Source organism: Salvia splendens, chromosome 5 (assembly GCF_004379255.2).
Source record: "Salvia splendens isolate huo1 chromosome 5, SspV2, whole genome shotgun sequence".
Taxonomy (NCBI): Eukaryota; Viridiplantae; Streptophyta; class Magnoliopsida; order Lamiales; family Lamiaceae; genus Salvia; species Salvia splendens.
In genome coordinates, this window is record NC_056036.1 from 36005419 (window position 1) to 36028700 (window position 23282).

General features: G+C 41.1%; 1 protein-coding gene across 1 annotated transcript; it reads left to right on the forward strand.

The window, feature by feature from the left end:
• Positions 1–769: 769 nt before the first annotated feature.
• On the forward strand, positions 770–7316 carry LOC121803090 (MADS-box transcription factor 23-like). Its single transcript, XM_042202799.1, has 9 exons — positions 770–852; positions 951–1170; positions 4251–4329; positions 5056–5117; positions 6328–6427; positions 6504–6545; positions 6628–6711; positions 6805–6932; positions 7020–7316. Exons 2-9 carry the CDS (start codon positions 989–991, stop codon positions 7033–7035), a joined length of 693 nt encoding a protein of 230 aa, XP_042058733.1. The 5' UTR covers positions 770–852; positions 951–988; the 3' UTR covers positions 7036–7316.
• The last annotated feature ends 15966 nt before the right edge of the window (positions 7317–23282 follow it).

The following is a 23282-nucleotide window of genomic DNA, read 5'->3' on the forward strand; positions in this document are numbered from 1 at the left end:
TACATATATTGGAAAATGTGTTGATAGGAGTATAACTTTTTTTTTAATTTCCATATATTATGATGATGTTATCTAGTATATTTATCGTGCATCATCATTATTCGTGAAAACTAATGACACTTGTTTTATTTTCTTGTTTTTGTTGTACGTTTCTGACAATTTAATGTATAAATTGTCAGTGTAGTCTATTACTAAAAGTACTAGTGTCCACTTTTAAATTTTGGAACTTGTAAGAATATATAAAATCGATTCCTATAATCTATACTTACTATTTAAAAATTGAAAAGGACAAAAGAACATTAAAAGACATTAATAATTATTTTGAATCCCATGCCATTATTTATAGACATATATAGTACTAGTACAATTCAATTGGTCGAAACAACTCAAACCAATCTGGCCATATACGTGTCGGTCATCTATTAGTTAGACAGCGACATCAATTTTCTAAATTCATTTTGCACAAACCAATCCCACCTGTCACAATTTAAAGGGTTTTTCCCAATATATGTATGTACGAGGTAGACACAACTCAAGATTATTTAACTCTCTAGTACAAAGAGTGAATGTACTTTCTTGGCCTCCTCAATTCCCATTGGTTCCTCGTCTCGGTTAGGGTTTAACCTTAGTAGTCAATTGGCATTGCTCGCCACGCGTCATAATATCAGAGCGAGAAATCGACAAAATTCAATCTCATACGCAACTAATCAGACAGACTTGTAAAACACGCGGTACCTACACGCCAAATACACTTTGTGGAAACTACCTTTCCTCCTTTCCACAAAAAGCTAAGAACAACTATCCCAAGATCCATTTCTTTCCAAAGAGAGTTGTTTTCCAAATTAGTAAAGGGTACCCTATTTATTGTCTCTTTCCCTTTTCTTGTACTCAATAATTGCTTCAAATATAATTTGTCCAACGTTGTAGTGATATGTCTGACTTTGTTGTAGAAAGCAGAAGAAGAAACCCTAGAATTAGTGAGGAGGAGATGGGGAGGGGCAAAATAGCAATTAGGAGGATCGATAACTCGACGAGCAGGCAGGTGACCTTCTCGAAAAGGAGAAGTGGGCTGCTCAAGAAGGCTAAGGAGTTGTCAATCCTGTGTGATGCTGAGGTTGGATTGATTGTGTTTTCCAGCACTGAGAAGCTCTATGATTTTGCAAGTACCAGGTTTCATTTCATTTCTCTCTAAACTTTGCAATATACTAGTACTATGCTTCCTTGCATTTAATTTCAATATCTATATCTGGGAAATACATATAATTAATACATGTAGATAGATGTGTTTTGTTGCTTGTTAGTATTAAGTAAGTACAGTACTTCTTAATTAGATAGAATTTTTTTTTTACCAAGCTCCCCCAAATTAATCCACAGTCCATGGCTCAAAATGCATGTTTTTTTCTTTTTTGGTATTCCGCATAATTGCTTATTTCCACAGTAATTCTAATAAAAGGCAAATATGAAAATTGGAAAAAAAAATTATTACAAGTCAATACTAAATTAAATTCGTGTTTTGCTTCTTTCTGATAATGAAACAGATATCTAATTAATTCAATATAATGTGACTGCTAATAAGCCAGATTAATTGTTCTATAAATCTACATTAATTGTTCCTGAGACACAAATTACCTTATATTTTTTATTTGCATAATATACCTTTAATATTTTAATATTTAAGCTTAATAATTAAGTCAATCTAAATTCATATTTGTTTTTAACTCGAAGGCGCATTTGATGGTTACAAATGACAACCATTTGCCAATGTATACGAAAAACAGGCCGTTTCACAATATTTGAGGTGATTACATAGATTTACCCTAATAAAATGGTCATATGGCTGCCTTTAGTATTATTTTTTAAATTTTTTTTATGAACTTCAATATATTCCAAATGTGAAGTCACATCCACGATGGCAGCCACGTGTCATCGCTCCTGTTTAATTGTATTTTGCGACAAAAAAAAATCACTAATGTACAGGACTAAGGGCACCCGCAACGCTGTGCCGTTGCGGTTCCTATGCCGTTCCGGCGGAACGGTTCCGCGGCGGCACGCGTTGCGGGGTGCGTTCCGTCGCGGTTCCGTGCCGTGCCGCGTTCCGTTCCGGAGGAACGCGGAAAGGAACGTTCCGCCACGCGCCGAGGCGACGTGGCGGCCTCCCATTCGACGCGTGCAGCCCACTCGCTGCCCTGCGAGTGGGCTTCGTCCGGTGACGCAATAATTAATTTTTTTAAAAAAAATTCGAATTTAATAAAATAAAAAAAAAAAATTTGCAACGGTAATGAGACCGTTTTTTATATCCGTTTTTTATTTTTTTTTTAATTTTTATTTTATTTATTTACTCTATAAATACTCCTATTTCATACTCATTTCAATCACAAACACACATCTATTCCTCTCTATTTCCACCCCAATTTTCATCTCAAATCAACTATATTTTCCTTCTCCCAAATTTAATCAAACTAATGGATCCTTATGAACAAATGCGTCAAATATTGGAACAATCACTTGAAGAAGATCGATGACGGGAGGCGGAAGAAGCCGCGCCACCCCAACGACGCTCCCGTACGTGCATCCATCGTAACCGGGAGGAAGCCGCCGCAAGGTTAGTATGCGACCACTTCTGCGATAACCCGGTTTGGGGAGATACGTACTTCCGTCGCCGTTTCCGCATGGGGAAACCGTTATTTCTCCACATCGCGAATACTTTGGCAGCCCGGGAAGAGTTCTTCCAGGAAGGGTTCGACGCGGTCGGCCGTCCCAGCCACACGACGCTGCAGAAATGTACTGCAGCAATCCGCCAGCTTGCGACTGGACAAACGACCGACATGTTCGACGAATACCTCCACATCGGAGACAGCACTGGGCGAATGTGCTTGCTCAAATTCTGCCAAGGCGTCCGGGCAGCCTTCACCGACGAATTTCTCCGAAGGCCAAGCACGACCGATTGTCAGTTCTTGCTCAACCTTCACGAAACAGTGCACGGATTCCCCGGGATGCTCGGCAGCGTCGATTGCATGCACTGGCAATGGAAGAATTGCCCGGTGGCGTGGAAGGGGTCCTACACGAGCGGCCACAAAGGCACCCACCCAACCGTTATACTTGAGGCCGTTGCCGACTACCGCCTTTGGATCTGGCACGCGTACTTCGGGGTCCCCGGGTCGAACAACGACGTAAACGTGCTCCACCAGTCCGACCTCTTGACCGAAGTTTTGGATGGTAAAGCGCCGGCCATCAACTTCGTCGCCAACAACCGGCTTTATAAAATGGGGTACTATCTCGCCGATGGCATCTACCCGAAGTGGCCTACCTTCGTGAAGACGTGCAGTGGGTCTGCGAACCCAAAGCAGACTCTTTTTGCGCAGAAGCAGGAGGCTGCTCGCAAGGATGTGGAGAGGGCGTTCGTGTTCTCCAAGCGCGCTTCAACATCATCAAAGCCCCGGCTCGTACGTGGTTCATTGAAAACATGGTCGACATCATGTATACGTGTATAATCTTGCACAACATGATTGTCCAAGACGAAGGACCCGAGGCGGGAAATTGGTTCGACGACGAATCCCCCGGAAGCTCAACCGCAAGTAGTCCGCCTCGAAGTGGAGCGCATCCGTCTATACAAGAACGGTTATCTATTCGTGCAAGGACACGCGACTCTAGTGCCCACACCCAACTCCAACATGATCTAATTGAGCACATTTGGGCAAATTTTGGCGGATGAAATTATTAAAATTGTGTACTTTTATTTTTTTAGGATTTTAATTGTGTGCTTTTTATTTTTTTACGTTTAAGTTGTAATTTTTTTTAATGTTGTGTGTTTTTTTTAATAAAGTGTGTTTGTTTTTTAAAGTGTGTTTATTTAAATTGAATTGGGTTGGAAATAAAAAAAAAATGAAATTGAATGAATAGTAATTTAAGGAACGGTTAAGGAACGGTTAAGGAACGGAGGGTTGCAGGTTCCGTTCCTTAGTTAAGGAATGGAGTAAAAAAGTACAGTGGGGCCCTCAAATAGTGGTTTAAGGAACGGTATAAGAACGGTATAGGAACAGCGTTGTGGATGGCCTAAATGAAAACTAAGAGCTTTTATAATTAGTTCGATTGCAATCTGCTATGAGGGATTAAATTGCTCTCCTAATTGAATATGTGATGTTGTTGATAATGTTGCCAGTGTTTAAGTTGTGATGTTGATGAGAAATTAATTACTGATAATTGAATATGTAAAAGCATTAGATAACATATATGGTGTTATTGTGTGGCAGTATGAAATCGGTGATAGAAAGATACACGAAGCTTAATGAGGAGAATTACCCTCTCAGCAATCCTACTTCTGAGATCAAGGTACACTCCACTATTAATTCCCATGTTATTTATCCGCAACGCATCTCTTAACCGTCTCGGTCTCGTCTCGGAGAGACGAGACGGATAAGAGACGGCGTTGCAGCCTTCCTTCCCGGTCTCGTCTCGTCCCGGAGGGACGGCTCGCGCGACAGGTCGCCACGCGCCAGCGCCGCGTGGCGAGCTGGCGCTAGGCGTGACGCCCACTCGCCGGCCTGCGAGTGGACATCGTCACGCTGACGCAATAAATCATTTAAAAAAAACGATTTTAATAAAAAAAATGAAAAACGGTAATATTACCGTTGATTTTTTTTCTTTTTTGGGTAAAATTTGGCAACCAGTAGACGCACATGATCGCCATTAGACAACTATTTTTTATTTTTTTAGATTTTATTAATGTGGTGTTTTTATTTTTTTAGAATTTTAATTTGTAATTTTATTTTATTTAATGAAGTGTGTTTTTATTAATTGAATTTGTTGGAAATAAAAATAAAAAATGAAATTGAATGAATAGTTAAGGGATGAGATGGTTAAGAGACGGTTAAGAGATGAAGGGTTGCAGGTATTGTCTCTTAGTTAAGAAATGAGATGAAAAGTACAGTGGGTCCCATGAATAGTGAAGAGATGAGACGGATAAGAGACAACATTGCGGATGGCCTAATCCTCACTTAATTCCCTGCCTTAATAACGACATTGCGGATGGCCTAATCCATTTTTTCTTTGTTGCAGTTTTGGCAAAGGGAAGCAACAAGCTTGGGGCAACAGCTGCACTACTTGCAACAATGCCACAGGTAAATGCGAATTTGCATTTGACATGTTATGCATAGTTGTTGACTAAAGTTTATGTATATTGAAATCAATGATACCATAATGAACACGCCAAGGAGTATGATAATGTGGTAACATCTGACGAGTTTCTTTTTTCTGTGCGAGTAAGATGATAATTGATTGCAATATGCAATGAGATATGAGATACCAACAAAACTCAAAAGTGATATTCTCATATTCCACATCACTCCATCCCTCCTCCAATAGTGTCCTACTTGTAGATGAATTATGTTAGCAAAGGTGTCTCATTAACAATTTATAGCTATATATTATCCTCGCAGGTTATCAATGCCAATTGTTCATATTTTTTTTAATTTTCAAGGTAATAAGTCATATTCTTAAATGATAGCCTGAATATTTTAGCACAAAATTAAAAATATTACAAGTATACTTATTTCTCTATGTTATTCACTTATTAAACTGAGTCACAAATTTTGGGTAATTTAAGAGAGTTTTCGTTGTTTTCATCATATTAAAAGAGTATTACAGGTTGTAGACGTGTTCCACTAGTTGCTCTTATGGACATAAGCAAAGGCTATATTTGTTTAAGTTTGGACAAAAAAGTTTCCATGGGTTAAAAGTACAGACTATAATTTAAGAATATCAATGTAATAATTAGAGTTCTAAGAGAAAAATTGTCCATTTTCTTGGTGTGTGTGTTTCAAAAGACAGGAGACAGTTATTGGGAGATAAAGAAAGCATATATAAACAAGATGCTAAATTGCAATTATCATGATTTCATCTCATATTGAAATGTGAATTCATTATGTCATAATTTTCTTCTTCTTTTTGTTTGGAGAAGGTGCTGAGTAAAGTTAGAATTGTTTATGACAGTTAATCAAATACCAGATATACACAAATAGTCAATTCAAAGAACTCATTGTAGATCACCTTAAAATGCTAAAAGGCTTCGAGGTTACTATTTCTTCTCATTATACTCAGTTATAGTAGTACTTGTCTTAGAAATTAAGGAACCAAATGCATATTTTCAGTACACATCAAGTAAAGAATAATGGAATTTCGAGAGTACAACCAAAAACATTAGAAGATTGATGCGTTAGACAACATTTGGCCAATGAGATTTTAAGTTACCATCAGTATAGAGTAAAAAATATCTTGATATTGAGATGAGAAACTAAGAATATACCACATGCCCTTTTCTGATAAGTACAGGCAGCTTTTAGGAGAAGAGCTTTCAGGATTGAGCATCAATGACCTCCAAAATCTGGAAAATCAGCTCGAGAAGAGTTTGAAAGGAGTGCGAATCAAGAAGGTAAACACCTGTTTCTGTTTGACATTTTAAACAGCTACTTACCTACAGATCTCCCGCTAACATTTTACTCTCATAGGAACAAACTCTGAGTGAGGAGATCAAAGAGTTAAACATGAAGGTATTCCTGTGAGAAGTCCATATAACTCATGTTCTTATAAAGAATTAAAGGTGAGTGGATAACCTCATCACACCTATCGCAGGGAAACCTCATTCAACAAGAAAACATTGAACTACACAAGAAGATACACGTTGTAAGTCAAGAGAATGCAGAGTTACAGAAAAAGGTATTGGTGGGTTAGATGTTGCGTTGAATACAAGTATAAATCAGGGAAGATAGGGGGACCATATCTTCTCAACTAAACCCACATATGGAACAGGTCTATGGCCCAGAGAGAATAAGTGCAGTGAATGGTGCTCTTAAAGAATATGATGCGAAAGCAGCAATAAACCTCGAGCTCAGTCAATCACAAAGTGAGAATAGGAAGAAGCCAGATGTGAACTTGGGGTAATTCTACTTTCTGATAAGTCATAATTAATATTATAAGAGGTCTTCAACCACTAAGCATCTGTATAATATTGGTTGTTTCAACAGGCTTCAACTGCATTAGAGTTGGTGAGTTTACCAGCTCCATAACGAAATTTACCCGAATTTCAGACTTTGAAGAACCAGGTTCAAACACTGGTAGAAGAATTGTAAAGTGACAGGATGGATTCACAGATCTGTTTGATGAAATATGTCAATATGATTTACTGTTTTTAGAAGATACACTAGGAAGCTATGTAAAGTTATAATATATGGTGAGGAGAGAGAAAAATAAATCTTCTAAGAAACTCTATAGCTAAAGCCATGGTTGATTTTTGTATATTATCGATACCCTAAATAACTGAGTTACTGCACAACCGCACCCCATAGTTTGATGATTTCACAGATGAAAAAAATAGGTATATGATGGGGTACGTACTAAACAAGCCCAATAGCAGTGACGGCCTATCAGCCCAAAGCCCAAGGAAGAGTATCAGTTCGGCATTACCAAAGAGTTCGGCCCTAGCCTACAGCTCGGTAAAAGCCGACCAATCAGTTCGGCATTACCAAAGAGTTCGGCCCCAGCCTACGTCTCGGTAAAAGCCGACCAATCAAGCTCTACTCTCAGATCGGCAAAAGCTGCTCGGCAATAGTTCAGCAGTTCGGTCTCAGTCTTCGACCGAACTGGGAGATAGTGGACCCATGCAGAACCTCCATGACATCCACGACATACTTAGTGGTGATGTAAGCCACGACCTAGTTAGTGGTGATGTAAGCCACGACCTAGTTAGTGGTGATGCAAGCCACGATCTTAGTTCAATGTATAAATAGAACTTAGATCAGAAGAAAAGGGGAGCTCTCTAGACATAAAAGATCATATAGCAAGTTTGTATTGTAAGCTGTAGAAAACAGATCAAGCAATACAATTCTGCCCTCTTTTCTTCCCGTGGACGTAGATTTACCTCAGTAAATCGAACCACGTAAATCTCTGTGTCGTGATCTGCATTTTCCTGCATTCATCACCATCAAAAATTCGCCAAGCCATCACTGGCGCCGTCTGTGGGAAACAGAGAACCAAATTTGTGATAAAGCGAATTTTTGACCCTTTTTCCACCCCAAAAAAAAAATGCATACCAGATCACATACTACCCGTAATACCGTTCGTGAAAATCATGAGGAAGCTAGTCCAGCCCGCAGGTCCGGAAAACAGCCTCGGGAGACATCTACTTCCAGTTTTCATGATGAAGGAACAAGCCGCTCAAAAGGTCCACACACCGAGTCTTCCCAGCAGCCTGATTTGAATGAGGCTGTCAAGCTGTTCTTGGCTGAGAAGCAGGATGAGTTCTTAGCCTTCCTGCAAAAGAGCCAAGAGCCGAAGACGAAAACGGTGGATTCTCCTTCCTCATCCAGACATGAAAGTCACTACCGCAGTAGTGCCGTGTCTTCCAGGAAGAAGAATCCTCAACCCCGACATGTTCCTGTTCCTCCTCGGTACCGGAATCACAGGAGATCTCCATCTCCTCCATACCGAAGAGATGTCGGGTTCGCCATGTACGGAGCATTGAAGACTCCGTTCTCGGACGATATCACCCGAACTCCCCTTCCACAGAACTACCGAACTCCGTCGATGACTTATGACGGGTTGGTGAATCCTCATGACTTCCTGGGACGCTATCAGTATAACATGGCGAACCAGGGTCTCAATGAGGTCCACATGTGCAAGCTGTTTCCCGAGCTGCTTATCGGGAACGCAAGAAGGTGGTTCGATAGCCTCCCCCAAGGCAGCATTAGATCTTACCGAGATCTAATGGATGCTTTCCACAGGAGGTTCTTTCAGAAAGCGGAAGCCCGAATCACTTCGGCTCAGCTGCTTTCTATACGTCAAGGTCGCGACGAAAAGATCAGCGACTTTATGACGAGATTCCACAAGGAATGCCTACAAGTAGATGATCTCAATGATCTACTTGTCATTTCGGCATTCCAAAATGGAATCCTGCCCGGAGCTCTCTACAGAAAGCTCGTGGAATGCAGTCCGCAAACAGCTCAACAGATGTGGGACATTGCGGACCAGTTCTCCCGTGCCGATGAGGCAGACCGTCGCAAACGGTCTTTAGACAGCTCATCCCGAGGAGACAGGAGGAAGCCCGATCACAGCGATCAGGGACAAACTCGCCGAACTCCTTTTGGCGATCAGGGACATCCTCGCCGAACTCCTTTTGAAAGGATTCAAAGGACTCCGGTGCAAGACCGATTGGGGCCACGTCTCAATCCTGAGAAGCCGCCCGCTCAGTTCGTACCATTGAACAAGTCAAGAGCGGAAATTTTCGAACTGCATTCCGATATGTTCGAAAAACCAAAGCGGATGACGAAATCGGCCGCGCGTCGACCTCAGGATCAATATTGCTCCTTCCATCAAGACCACGGTCACGATACCGAGGAGTGCCGACATTTGGCTGCAGGTATTGATGCTCTTGTGAAAGCAGGGACATTAAAAAAATACCAAAGCAAGCAGCCGAAAAAGAACAAAAAGCAGAGAGGTGCGAACTGCGCTCCTCAGGATCCGAAAAGGCAACAGGATCCCGAAGACGATGACGAGCAGCAATATGATGGAGTAATCCTGACTATTGATGCTCTCCCTGCCGGGAAGACTAAATCGTCCCTGAAGTCAGAGCGCAGAAGCTTCAATCGAGAGGAGCCAACGCATAAAAGGCTGAAGCAGGACGAAGTGATTACATTTTCAGATGCAGATCCCGTCCCGGCCATCTCTCCTCATCAAGACGCTATTGTCATCCAAGCCGGAGTGGCAAACAAACTGATCCACAGAGTGTTTGTGGATACAGGAGCGTCAGTCAGCATTCTTTTTAAAGAATGTTTCGATAAACTAGAAGTGGATCCAGCTCGGCTTAGTCCGGCACCACTTCCTCTGAAAAGTTTCGCCCAGGAGGACACCCGCCCTGAAGGTATTATCAGCCTTCCGATCACGGTGGGAAAAGCGCCTACAAGCTCCAGTACGATGATCGAGTTCTTTGTGGTAAAAGCTCGGTCTCCGTACAACATCATCCTGGGAAGAGACTGGCTCAACGCAGTTCGGGCCGTTTGCTCTACTTATCATCTCACCATCAAGCTCCCCACTAAAGGGGGGATAGCGGTCATCCGAGGTGATCAAAAGAGAGCAAAAGAGTGTCTGCAGATTGCGCTTAAAAGTGCCGAGCAATCAGATCGGCATCATCAAGCATAGCAATCACAACAGCCGGAGTCAGAGGCAAGCGAAATGACCGAAGTCACACCAGAGCCGAACTCAATGACCGTTCAGTTATACGAAGATGATCCATCCAGAACGGTCAAGATCGGTTTCGCGGGAACGCCTCTACTCCGGGAAAAGACCATCCAGCTCCTCAAGGAGTACAAAGATGTCTTTGCATGGTCTCCGTTGGACATGACCGGAGTGCCCTCTGAGGTAATCACTCATCGGTTAAATATTGATCCATCAGTCCGGCCTATAAAACAGAAGCAAAGACTCTTTGCGGCAGAAAGAAATCAAGTCATCCATGACGAAGTCCGCCAATTACTGAAAGCGGATGTATTATTCGAGGTGAAATATCCCTCTTGGGTGGCCAATCCTGTGATGATCAAGAAAAAAGAAGGAGGATGGCGGATGTGCATAGATTTTACCGATCTAAACAAGCACTGTCCTAAAGATTGCTATCCCCTTCCGAACATAGACAAAAAAGTAGAAGCTTTGATCGGCTTCGAAATTTTCTGTTTTCTTGATTTATACAAAGGCTACCACCAAGTCTTAATGGATGAGAATGATGCTCCAAAAACGGCTTTCATTACTGACTTCGGCATCTTTGCTTATAAAAAGATGCCGTTCGGTTTAAAGAATGCCGGAGCCACATATCAAAGGATGGTAGATAAGCTTTTTCGGCATTTGATCGGAAAAGAGGTTGAAGTGTATGTTGACGACATAGTCGTTAAAAGCAGAAGCACTTCGGAGTACGAAGACAATCTCAAGTCCACTCTCGACGTGCTCCGAAAAGCCAACCTCAAACTCAATCCCCAAAAATGTACCTTTTTGGTAGATTCGGGAAAGTTTCTAGGTTGTTGGGTTTCAAAGGAAGGACTCAAGGCAAATCCGCTAAAAGTTCAAGTTGTTCAGAACATGGCAATGCCGAAGTCCATACATGATGTGCAAAGGCTAACTGGATGTCTAGCCGCACTGAATAGATTCCTTTCCCAAGCAGCCGAAAAGCAAATGCCATTCTTCAAAGTGTTAAAGAAGGCACCAAAGTTTGAGTGGGGAGTCGAGCAGAAAAAGTCTTTTGACGAGCTCAAAAGTTATTTAGCCGAGCTTCCTATTCTCTCTGCTCCAACAGATGCTGAAGTGATATTCTTATACTTAGCGGCATCGGATCAGACCATTAGCGCGGTGCTTGTACGAGAAGAAGGCCTAAAGCAGCTTCCCATCTACTTTACAAGCCGAGCATTAAGAGGTCCAGAAACAAGGTATCAACCTCTGGAAAAAATTGCTCTGGCATTAGTAAATGCAGCAAGGAGACTGCGGCCATATTTCTATGCTCACAAGGTATGCGTCTTAACCGATCTTCCACTTCGGCAAGTTTTGACCAAGCCAGAAGCATCAGGCAGAATCGCCAAATGGGCCATAGAGTTGGGAGAACACTCAATCGAATACCTACCTCGGAAAGCCATCAAGGGACAAGCCTTGGCAGATTTTCTTGCAGAAGCAAAGTTCGATCAAGCAATCCCTGTCATTGCCGAACAGAAAAATTCTACCAATGCCGAACTAGCACAGCCCCTGGAATCCGAAGTAGAGCCACCGGACTGCTGGAGCGGATTCGTAGATGGAGCTTCGAATAAAACGGGAAGTGGAGCTGGTATTTTACTTATCGCTCCCGACGGACACGAGGTAACTTACTCACTTCGGTTCTTATTCCCAACTACTAATAATGAAGCCGAATACGAAGCTCTCCTTGCCGGACTCAAGCTAGCGCAAAGTCTATTTATCAAGTCTCTCAAAATCCATTGTGATTCACAAGTCGTAGTGAATCACATGTTGGGTACAAGTGAAGCCCGTGATGAGAGGATGAGGAAATATTGGGACAAAGCGCAAAGCATTAGCCGAAGTTTCTCTTATTTTCGGATAAACCGCATTCCCAGAGCGGAAAACAGCCGAGCAGATATTTTAAGTAAGTTAGCCTCATATCCAAGTTCAAAGGTGGAGGAATTGATGCACAGAAGCATTGATGAAGCTGAGGTACTTTCAGTAGCCAGCTCGCCGAACTGGATGACGCCGATCTTACAGTATCTAGATCAAGGACAACTGCCCGAGGATAAGAGAGAAGCTCGGAAAATCACATGCCGAGCCCTTCGGTACGAACTTCATGGAGGAGTCCTATACAGAAAGTCCTACCTTCAGCCGTTATTGCGATGTGTAGGGCCAGAAGAGACGGACTACATCCTTAGAGAAGTTCATGAAGGATCTTGCGGTAGCCACATCGGAGCTAGAGCTTTAGCTAAAAAAGTTCTGAGATGGGGGTATTATTGGCCAACTTTGGTACAAGACGCAGTGCAGCTCGTCAAGACATGCACGAAGTGCCAAATCCATGCAAATATCCCAAAGATGCCGCAGACCGATCTATATGCTATGCAAAGCCCTTGGCCTTTTATGCAATGGGGCATAGACATAGTGGGACCACTACCACAAGCTCCTCGGCAAATGAAATTCCTTATCGTTGCCGTGGATTACTTTACAAAGTGGGTAGAAGCTGAACCATTAGCTACGATAACGAGCTCGAAGGCATTGGATTTCGTCTGGAAGAACATAGTGTGCCGATTTGGCTTACCCCACATCCTCATTTCGGATAACGGGACTCAGTTCACCGACAAGACATTCAAGAATTGGTGCCAAGAGCTGAATATTCAACAGCGGTTCACTTCGGTCTCCCACCCACAAGCAAACGGACAAACGGAGGTAACAAACCGTATCTTGGTGAAAGGGTTGAAAGCTCGGTTAGAACAAGCCAAAGGACAATGGGTAGAAAATCTCCCTCAAGTCCTATGGTCCTACCGAACTACACCCAAAGCTTCCAACGGTGAAACTCCGTACAGTCTGGTGTACGGCGCTGAAGCCGTGATTCCGGTTGAGATCGGCGTACCCAGTCCCCGAACTCTAAATTTCTCCTCAGAAATGAATGATGACGGACTGAGAGCCGAACTAGATCTGGCCGAAGAAAGAAGAGAATTGGCCTGCATAAAAGCAGCCAAGTACAAGGAGCAAGTAGCCCGGTATTATAACCAAAGGGTGAAAAAGCTGCAATTTCAAGTGGGAGATCTTGTCTTGAGAAACAACGAAGTAAGCCGAGCAGAAAAGCTGGGCAAGCTCGAACCCACATGGGAAGGTCCATATCGGGTGTCAGAAGTCCTCGGCAAAGGGTCTTACAAATTGACTCACATGTCAGGAGAACAAGTACCCCGAACATGGCACATTTCCAACCTCAAGAAGTTCCATTTGTAAGAGACAGTCCGGTCAGTCCGTCTTGTGTCTAGTTCGGTCCTAGAGGTATGTGTTTTCTTTGTTTTTTTTACTTTGTTTATGTGCGTCTTGCTTGTCTAGGTGTGTTTTGTCTGTCTATGTGCGTGTCGTCTCTTACAAATGTTACTGAGGTATCTTGTTCTTCAAAGGCTGATCCCCTTTTTAGAACATATATAAGCCAACGATTGTGAGTCCAAGCTTCTAAGGAGGATACAAGACCACAATTCAGCTTAAAAAACAAGCAGTTCGTCTGAAACGAACTGCAACAATAAGCCAACGATTGTGAGTCCAAGCTTCTAAGGAGGATACAAGACCACAATTCGGCTTAAGAAACAAGCAGTTCGTCTGAAACGAACTGCAACAAAGGGAAAGTCCGATCCACGCGATAAAACTCGCCGAATTAGGACAAGGGAAAGTCCGATCCACGCGATAAAACTCGCCGAATTAGGACAAGGGAAAGTCCGATCCACGCGATAAAACTCGCCAAATTAGGACAAGGGAAAGTCCGATCAGAGCGATAAAACTCGCCAAATTAGGACACAAGCTTAGTCCGGTCAAAGAAATTTACTTCATAAGACCAAAGACGAGTCCGGTCAAAGAAGTTTACTTCATAAGACCAAAGACGAGTCCGGTCAAAGAAGTTTATTTCATAAGACCGAGGACTAAGTCCGGTCAAAGAAGTTTACTTCATAAGACCAAAGACGAGTCCGGTCAAAGAAGCTTACTTCATAAAACCGACGACGAGTCCGGTCGAAGAAGTTTACTTCATAAGACCGACGACGAGCACGATGAAATTTTTTCGCTGAGCTGTAAATACGCAGTGATAGAAGCGAAATGAAGATTTCATTTATTAAAACTTGTTCGGCATACAATTCTGCTGCCCTACGAGAAGGCGTTACGCCATTACAAAGGACTATTCTACTGTCCCTGGTTGCTAAAGTTGAGCCATCTATTCACAAAATCCTCGTGGAGCCGAGTTCGGGCGTTCTCGGCAGCTGAAGAATAAGCAGGTCGACGAGATGCTCTAATCGACCTACCGCCTCTTCCCTGAGCCCGAGAAGCTCTAGCACCTCGGCGGCGAAGAGTCTCTTCACGAAGCATTTGTTGATCTTGCTCACTCATAATCACAGCTCCTCTACGAACTTCAGTCCGTCCTTGTCTTGACGTTTCCGGTTGCTCCTGAGTCCGTTCTCGTCTTGACGTTGCAGGCTGTTCCTGAGTTCGTTGCTGACTTGGAGTAAGGTTTTGAGCAAGTGAATCAGGGGTTTGAGCTGGAGTGTGACCATCTGTTGACGGGAAATGCCTAAGGAATCTCTCGATTGAGGGACGCCGGGAAAGAATGATGTCGTACCGAGAAGCCCAGCGCCGCAATGATTTCACGACTTGTTGGCAAGCCGAGCTCTCCAGCGCATTGTTCCTCCGGAGTACATGATATTCCTCCCACAGTTCGTCAACTCGTTCCTGAACTTCAGAGATGGTCATTCCCCCGCGCCTGCAGATGAAATCCTCATACGCAGTCCTCTCAGCGACGGCGGTATTCAGCTCGGCCTCCAGATCTTTCTTTTCGGACTCTAAGTCCTTATTGTCGGCCTCCAGCTTCACTGAACGAGCCAAGAGTTCGTCATTCTTCACCTGGTCAGCTATGGCTCTTTTCTCAGCTTCGTCTAAAGCCGAAGAGTACAGCCGCTTCCAGTGAAGTACCTCCAGCTCCTTAAGAGTTCAGAATATAAAGCAGCTATGTCAGTTCGGCATTTCAGATTACTGAGCAGGTAGTAAACCACAACAGGAGTAAAAGAGAGTACGAAAGGCTATACGAAGACACAAGAGCAGAAAGAAGAATTTTTTCATTCATAAGAAAAAATTTTTTCTACACAAGGGCTTCAAGGCCATTTTACAAGAAGGAAGAAACTAAACTAAGAGAAGGGAGACGAAATCATACTCCGCCAGCTTCGTCTCCGCCTTCTCGGTGAGGTTCAGCTTCCTTCTCCTTGTCTGCTTCAGCTTCAGCCTCGGCCTCCCTGCTCTCCCCAGCCTGCTCGGCGCCACCGTAGCCGATCTGCTGCGCCTCCTGCTCGGCCTGCTCATCGCCGGTCTGCCGCTCATGCTGCTCGGTCTCACCCTCTCCATGGAAAATTGGAGCGGGTGAAACTGACCCTATGGAGGCAAAGATAGCCTCCATGTTCTCATCGCGGTCAGCTCGGCAACTACGAACTTGGTCTGCAGAAAGCAGGACCGAGGACGAAGCAAGCTCCTCAAGCACCGGCAGACTCTGAAGCCGAGCTGCTATCTCTCGGCCGTACAACGGCAGGATGACTTCGGGACCCTGCTCGGCTTTATCGGTCATCAGTTTCAGCAGATCACCGACAAAGGCTGAAAATTGGTTGCTCAGAAAGAGTTTCTCCGCGAAAGCACGGAGAACCTCCCCTTGGGCAACCACGGCGGCAGCATCCCTCCGTTTCGTCTGCTCTCGCTGGATGACGAGCTGGTTTTTGGCAAACTGAGCTTCATCCTGGGCCGAAATCCTAGCAGCTCTGGCTTTCTCAAAGTTTGCCTCAGCCTGCTCGGCCCGGTGACAAGCAGCCGCCAACTTCCTCTGCATCTCAGCATAGTCGTTGGACGCTTTGGAGAGTTCAACGGCGACGAGCTTGGAGAGCATATCGTTCCTCTGAAAATGGAAAAAGCAAAAAGTCAACAGAGGGGCCACAAAAAATACAGGAAAAAAAGCAAGGCCAGAAAATCAAGAAGAGAATTCACCTCGGCGAAGTCCGTGGGCCATAAAAAGGGCTCACAGATATGTTCCGAAGGAGGCGCCAAGACCACGTCTTTCTCTGGCGCTCTCGGGGGCTTCTGGGTCTTCCCCTTCCTACTTGCCGAAGTCGACTCCGGCTTCTTTGGATCCGAAGAGGTCTTTTGCCTCTTCGGATTCTTCTCGGCATCAGGCGCCGAGCTGGTAGCCTTCTCTTTCTCCGGCTCCTTAAGCTCGGAGGATTTGCGGCTAATCTTATTCAGCATGTACACTGCCAAAAAGCAAGAAAGCAAGGTTAGTTTTCGCCGCTAAAGCAGTAAAGCATAAAAAAGAAATCCTCACCCTCAGTTTCTTCGTCCGAAGACGAGATATTGAACACGAGGTCGCCCTTGACGAGCTCAGTTTCCGAGTACTGTTTCCTAATCATAGGAATCTTATTGAGCTCGCCCTCGAGCTCGGCCAACGGTTCTAACCGAGGATGAGGAATCACGGACTTCGGCCCTCTCCAGGGAAAGCCCGGAGCCGCTGTCCTATTATAAAAAAAGAAGCGGTTTTGCCATTTCGGCCATTTGGTTTTGCAGAAGGCCCTAAAAGGCTGTAAAGGGATCAGGTAAAACCAAGATCCCTTCCTCTTAAACTGGAAAAAATTAAGGATTGCCCTCAGAGACAGATCCTTATCTAGCCTACGCAGTTCGGCAGCAAAGGCCGATAAGTGCCTCCAAGAATTCGGAGTCACCTGACCTAAAGGGAGTTGAAAGAAATCAAGAAGCTCTACAAAAGGTGGGGGAAGAGGGAAACGAAGCCCACATTCTAAGCAGGCTTCGTAAACGGTGGCATAACCCTCCGGCGGCTCGTTAGCCCTATGATCGTCGTCGGGAACCACCGCCTTCCCCCTGGGAAGAAGATATTTTTCGTATATGGATATCACAGTATCCTTACTCAAGACGCTGTGAAAATACTCTACGGTCTTCTCCCCAGATTCTTTCCGGCTAGAAGACCCCTTACCCCTTTTCCTACCGCTACCTGACTCAGAAGAAGAAGAAGAAGACATAGTTCTTACTCTTCGAAAGTCTGAAGAAATTCTCAAAAAATTCTTGAAAGCGGAAGAAAATTTTTACGCGAAGGAGATAGAGTGTAGAAGAAGCTATAGCAAAAGTGTTCAACTGATGAAGAAAGGACGTATTTATCAGATTCGGAGAAGATTTCAAAATCATCGCACCGTTTCGAATCCCACCTTTTCAGGATTCAACGGCCGAATTTTACTGTCGCATTTAATGCAGTCACGCGCAAGGCACGTCCCCTGACGTCAGCCTCCCCCGTACCTTTATCCAGAATGCCGAAGTGACTCGCTTCGCCGAAGTGATTCACTTCGCTTTTCGGGGGGGTAGTGATGGGGTACGTACTAAACAAGCCCAATAGCAGTGACGACCCATCAGCCCAAAGCCCAAGGAAGAGTATCAGTTCGGCATTACCAAAGAGTTCGGCCCTAGCCTACAGCTCGGTAAAAGCCGACCAATCAGTTCGGCATTACCAAAGAGTTCGGCCCCAGCCTACGGCTCGGTAAAAGCCGACCAATCAAGCTCTACTCTCAGATCGGCAAAAGCTGCTCGGCAATAGTTCAGCAGTTCGGTCTCAGTCTTCGACCGAACTGGGAGATAGTGGACCCATGCAGAACCTCCATGACATCCACGACATACTTAGTGGTGATGTAAGCCACGACCTAGTTAGTGGTGATGTAAGCCACGACCTAGTTAGTGGTGATGTAAGCCACGACCTAGTTAGTGGTGATGCAAGCCACGATCTTAGTTCAATGTATAAATAGAACTTAGATCAGAAGAAAAGGGGAGCTCTCTAGACATAAAAGATCATATAGCAAGTTTGTATTGTAAGCTGTAGAAAACAGATCAAGCAATACAATTCTGCCCTCTTTTCTTCCCGTGGACGTAGATTTACCTCAGTAAATCGAACCACGTAAATCTCTGTGTCGTGATCTGCATTTTCCTGCATTCATCACCATCAAAAATTCGCCAAGCCATCAGTATATGAGAAGAAATCTACTGGGTCCTACTACAAGCATCAAAGCAGGAAATTTGTCAAAATGCAAATACAGCAGTAGCACATACCATGAGTTCCCAGAATTAGCTATGCAAGTTATTAGAAAATCAAATGTCTTAAATCACATGCTTTCGATTGAGATTTTTGCTTAGTCGTTAGTCCTAATGTAAATTTAGCAGCAGCACATACCTTGAGTGTAGAAAAATCCTCCCAGAAGCTATGAACCTATGTGAGTCTTCAAGGCCTTAACTTATGTCACCACAGATATAAGTTCAAACTGACAATTTCCTAGTTTCCTACAATTAACAAGATGGCCCGATTCAATTGCATTTAACTATGAAACTGCCTCCGGGTGAATGAATTCTCACATAGAGAGATGAAATTAATTAAAGATCAAGTATGGGTTGGTCATAAGCTAATAAAAAGAATGTGTTGGTCATCGATTCAACACCACAAGATTTACCAGCAGTATGTCTTTCCAATGATTAAATGAGTTTCTGGAAATTTTAAACATGTTAAAGGGCCAGATATTGCAAGCCATGCTCGACACTAATTATTGAAGCAATGGCATGTTACAAGAAAAGATTGTGCATTGAAAGATCAACCTCCATCACATCTGGATTGATTCACCACCTCATGTTTGAAGTTAAGGCATATCTTATGCTAAAATCTCAGCTTCAAATTAATGTTGTAATGCATTTTAAAAAACGAACTTATGCTTTCATTTATTTAGTATCACCAAGATATACACCAGATGTGGTTATTTATATTAAGGTTGCTAGTATGGTAACCAATATTTTGGAACAAACCTGCACATAATCAATTTTATCATCCTACGCCATGTAGATAGTGTTAGGTTTTGTATACTGAAAAGCATGTTTCGAGCAAGTTCGCACGAATAGAATCTTGCTTGTATACGAAAAACTCTACAATCTACTTTAACCCGATTCATTATTATTCGAGCAGTTTGCACGAATAGAATCAGTATATTATTACATTGTGTTTGCTTGTTCATTTATAAGATGTTTTATAAACATTTAAATGCATAAGAAGCAAACAAAGCCTAAGTCTTTTGCTTAGTAGACTGGTTGTGAACGTCGTCCACTTTAAGGTAACTACAGTCGGTTCTATACAATGTTTTGCAAAAGAGAAAGAAGAATTTCACAACCTAGATAGCTTTGACTACCTATCGCAAAAGGTTGCAATGTCAGTCGATTATTTCTAAGCCTTATTGAAATAAGATGACGTTGGTGTAGTATAGCACTGAATGGATCTAACAGCAAGACATGCCTTTATGCTATCTACTGAAAGACAAGGTCTTGATAAATAACTATTTCTTAATCTACATACGTTAGCATTGAGTATACGGTATTGATTATGCACTACTTTGACTTATCAAATGGTGCGGGTTTTTTGCAACCCAATAATCCTGATATCTTGGGTAGTGGTGATTAGTATCTAGCGGTGCTAGGATTGCTATTATGTTGAATCGTGCGCGATGTGAGTCTCGTTTGATAATATCCTCAAGAAGAGCTTGAACAAGGTTTTATTATTCGGAAAACTAGCCAGTTGGAATTTAATTATTCCATGAATAATAAATAAGTGTTTCTTGTTAAGTCCATTCTTGGAATTAATAAGATGTTAATTAATTAAGTCCATAGCAGACTTCAATTAATTAATGGACATTTGTATCTTAAGTGCGAGAAATAAACATTTAAAAAAAATGGAAACCCAAACTACTTGTAATTTCTGATTTGGATGAGCAGTGCAATATTATTTCTGTAGTGACTGCTAATAGTATTCCAATATAAGCTTGTATTAAATTGTGGGTTCAATTTAATTAGTAAGAAGCTAATTGGGTGAGGCCACATCCAAACCTCCATAGATCCCTGACTTGGCCAAAACATGAACTTAATAAAAATAGGAGAATAAAGGAGAGACAAAATTAATTAATTTAGAGTCATAATTTTCGTCCCCCTCTATTTTAGAGGAGCTCGAAAATTCTCTCAGCTCTCCTCTGTGAGATTTTTCTATCTTCTTTATTCGAGTCCTAGTATTTCGATAAGATCAGCCCACACTGATTTCGGAATACAGTTCGGGAACCAGTCAGAAGATCTGTGGTCTAGTATTGAAGATCATCATCGTGGAGAAGGCGCAAGCAATCGGCGATTATTTGGAGAATCAAATCGGTAACTCTAAACCGTAGTATTCATGTTTAGGATTTACTTTCTTTGAGCATGAATTATTTGCGTTCTAGCATGCAATTATATGTTTACCATGTGAATCGATTAATCACATAATCGGTCAAATAGATCCTTATCTGATTTATTTGTTTTGTACAAGTCTTCCGCTGTGAAGGAGATTCAAACCCAGCAGATAGTGCACCTTATTTAAGTTGCTTAATTTCTAGTGAAAACAATTTAATAACTAATTTGGACACATTGCCTATGTGCCTTAAGCCTTTAAGCTACTCTTTCATGCGGTCACCAACAATGACAGTATTTCAGCGAACTGTAGAGAAAGTTAGTGCTTTCCTAAATCCTAGTTGAGTTAGGACCTTGCCTTACGTGTATATATAGGTGCTTTTGACTATGTGTATTGAACCAGTTGAATTGTTCCTCACCATTCATAAGTATTATTACTTTATTCATCTACTTATTAATCATCGATGTAAGATCAAGTATGACTTTATAGCTTAGCCACCCATCTCTATCCAGTTGAGCAACTGGAATCTTTTTATTTTCCAAAATTGTTCTTTTTCTTTTTATTTGCATTACATTAAATCTAGATGAATTGCATGGCTGACTATGGAAATTTAATATGTTCTTATAGGCGCTAGCTCAATTTTGATTGTATATCCAACTTCCAACCTCGGATTACTCTTATAACTTAGTACTGCACAAAGATCACACACACAGCTACTTAATCAGATGATATAAATTTATTTTGACGCATCATTGACCACATAAACGTGTGCTGTGTTGCAAGTAATATGATATGAATATTAATTTTAAAGATAAATATGTCTTAAAAATCCTTACACAGTCATTAAATTAATTAAAATTCCATATTTTAGAAGTTAATGTTCGGATTGTCGACTGCAACAGACGTTTAGGCTAACTGATTTGGATTGTAGCAACAAAATAGCTGTAATTTGGATTAAACTAGTTGAATAAATACCCAAGAAGAAAGTGAAACAAAAATGATGTTTGATAGGAAGGCCAACAGCCATATTTAAAGGAAGGGAGTAAAGAAGAAAGCACCATGACAAGGACTTGTATACATTCCATTGTGTGGCTTATGAGACATGTAAAAATTTACTCCATTTTTTAGTATAATATCATTAATAAAAGCTATACTATTTTAAATGGATACATTAGTGCTACTCCAAAATAAAATAAATTAACTCAATATATACATGTAAAATAATCATGCATCAAATAATAAACTAATTGAAATGTGCATTTTAAAATAAATCTTATCAAATTAGTACTGTAGTATAATGTATTCAACATAAATTCGTAGATTAATATAATTAAAAATGTTGATGATTGAATAAAAAACTGATATTATCTCTATATTTTGAATTGTTTCATAATAAAACAAACACGAAATTAATTAGAACTAATATATTTAAATTTTAAATTATATAAAATCAAAATGATTTTTATAATTATAGTACTATAAGTTGATTTATAATTTATTTGGTTTTTATCTTTAAACCAAAAATATAACTAAATGATAAAAAAACTACACACAAGATTAGGATTTTAGATTTTTTAATGTTAATAATTTGTTTTATTTCAAAAATAAGAAAAAGATGAAGGAAAGGGGAAGAGAAAGAAATCCATGAAAAAGAACGATAGAGGCAACAACGCATAAATTTAAAGTTAAACAATTAATACTTTGTTTATTTTTTAAAATTGGATTGAGTGGGCTTTGAACGGAACATCTATTCGAATAATTTAGCTTATGCGTTTAAATGAATCAATTCTAATTCATAATGACTTATGATTAGTAGATACATTAGATTTATTTATCATGTACTTTTTAGCAAATTTTTTTTAATAAGTGCGAAGAAAATTAAATGGACCGGCTGTGATACTAGTATATTTAAAATTTGTCCTTGCATCCAAAATATAACGTAAATCATATAAACTTTTAAATTTCAATTTTTTAAATAATTTTAGTTTGATCATGAATTTGAATCACCATACAATATCTTTACCTACTTTTATATATATATATATATAGGATTGTGATCAATACCGAACCACTCTTAAACCTTAAACACCGAACATAGATTCTTTTTGATCGCATGCAAAAGTGATTGTAACAAATTATACACCCTCCATCCCAAGATAAGCGACTCACATTCTTTTTTAGGATGTCCCAAGATAAGTGAGTTATTTCCTTTTTTAGTATTTTCTCTTACTTTTTCTCTCTACTTTATTAACTCTCTTACTTTATTCACTATCTACTTTACAAACAAAACTCAATTTCCTTAAATCTCGTGCCGAACCACTTACATACGACATATCAATAAATCTCAACAAACAATTCGAATATCTATACATATTTTCTATAGACTATATGAGTAATTACATAGTATTTCATAAAAAATTATAGTATAAAGAAATTAATTTAGCATAATTGATACAAAAAGTTCAATTCAATTTTATTAGCTGGGCTAGGATACAACATGTCACTGAACCTTGACTTATACAGCAAAAGTATAATTAACATAATCCGTATCAAGTACATTATAATTATATAGTACATATAAAAAATTTCACTACTTCATATTGATATAAAAAATTTAAATTAAAATAATTAATACTCCACAAAAATATCAAATGAAATTTTTTTGTATCATATTATTATAACTCCATACTGTACAAATTTTTTTATAGCAGAAATGATAGTGAAAACTTTTTATACGCTCTATACCATATTTGACCTGTTGGCTGCATTTCAA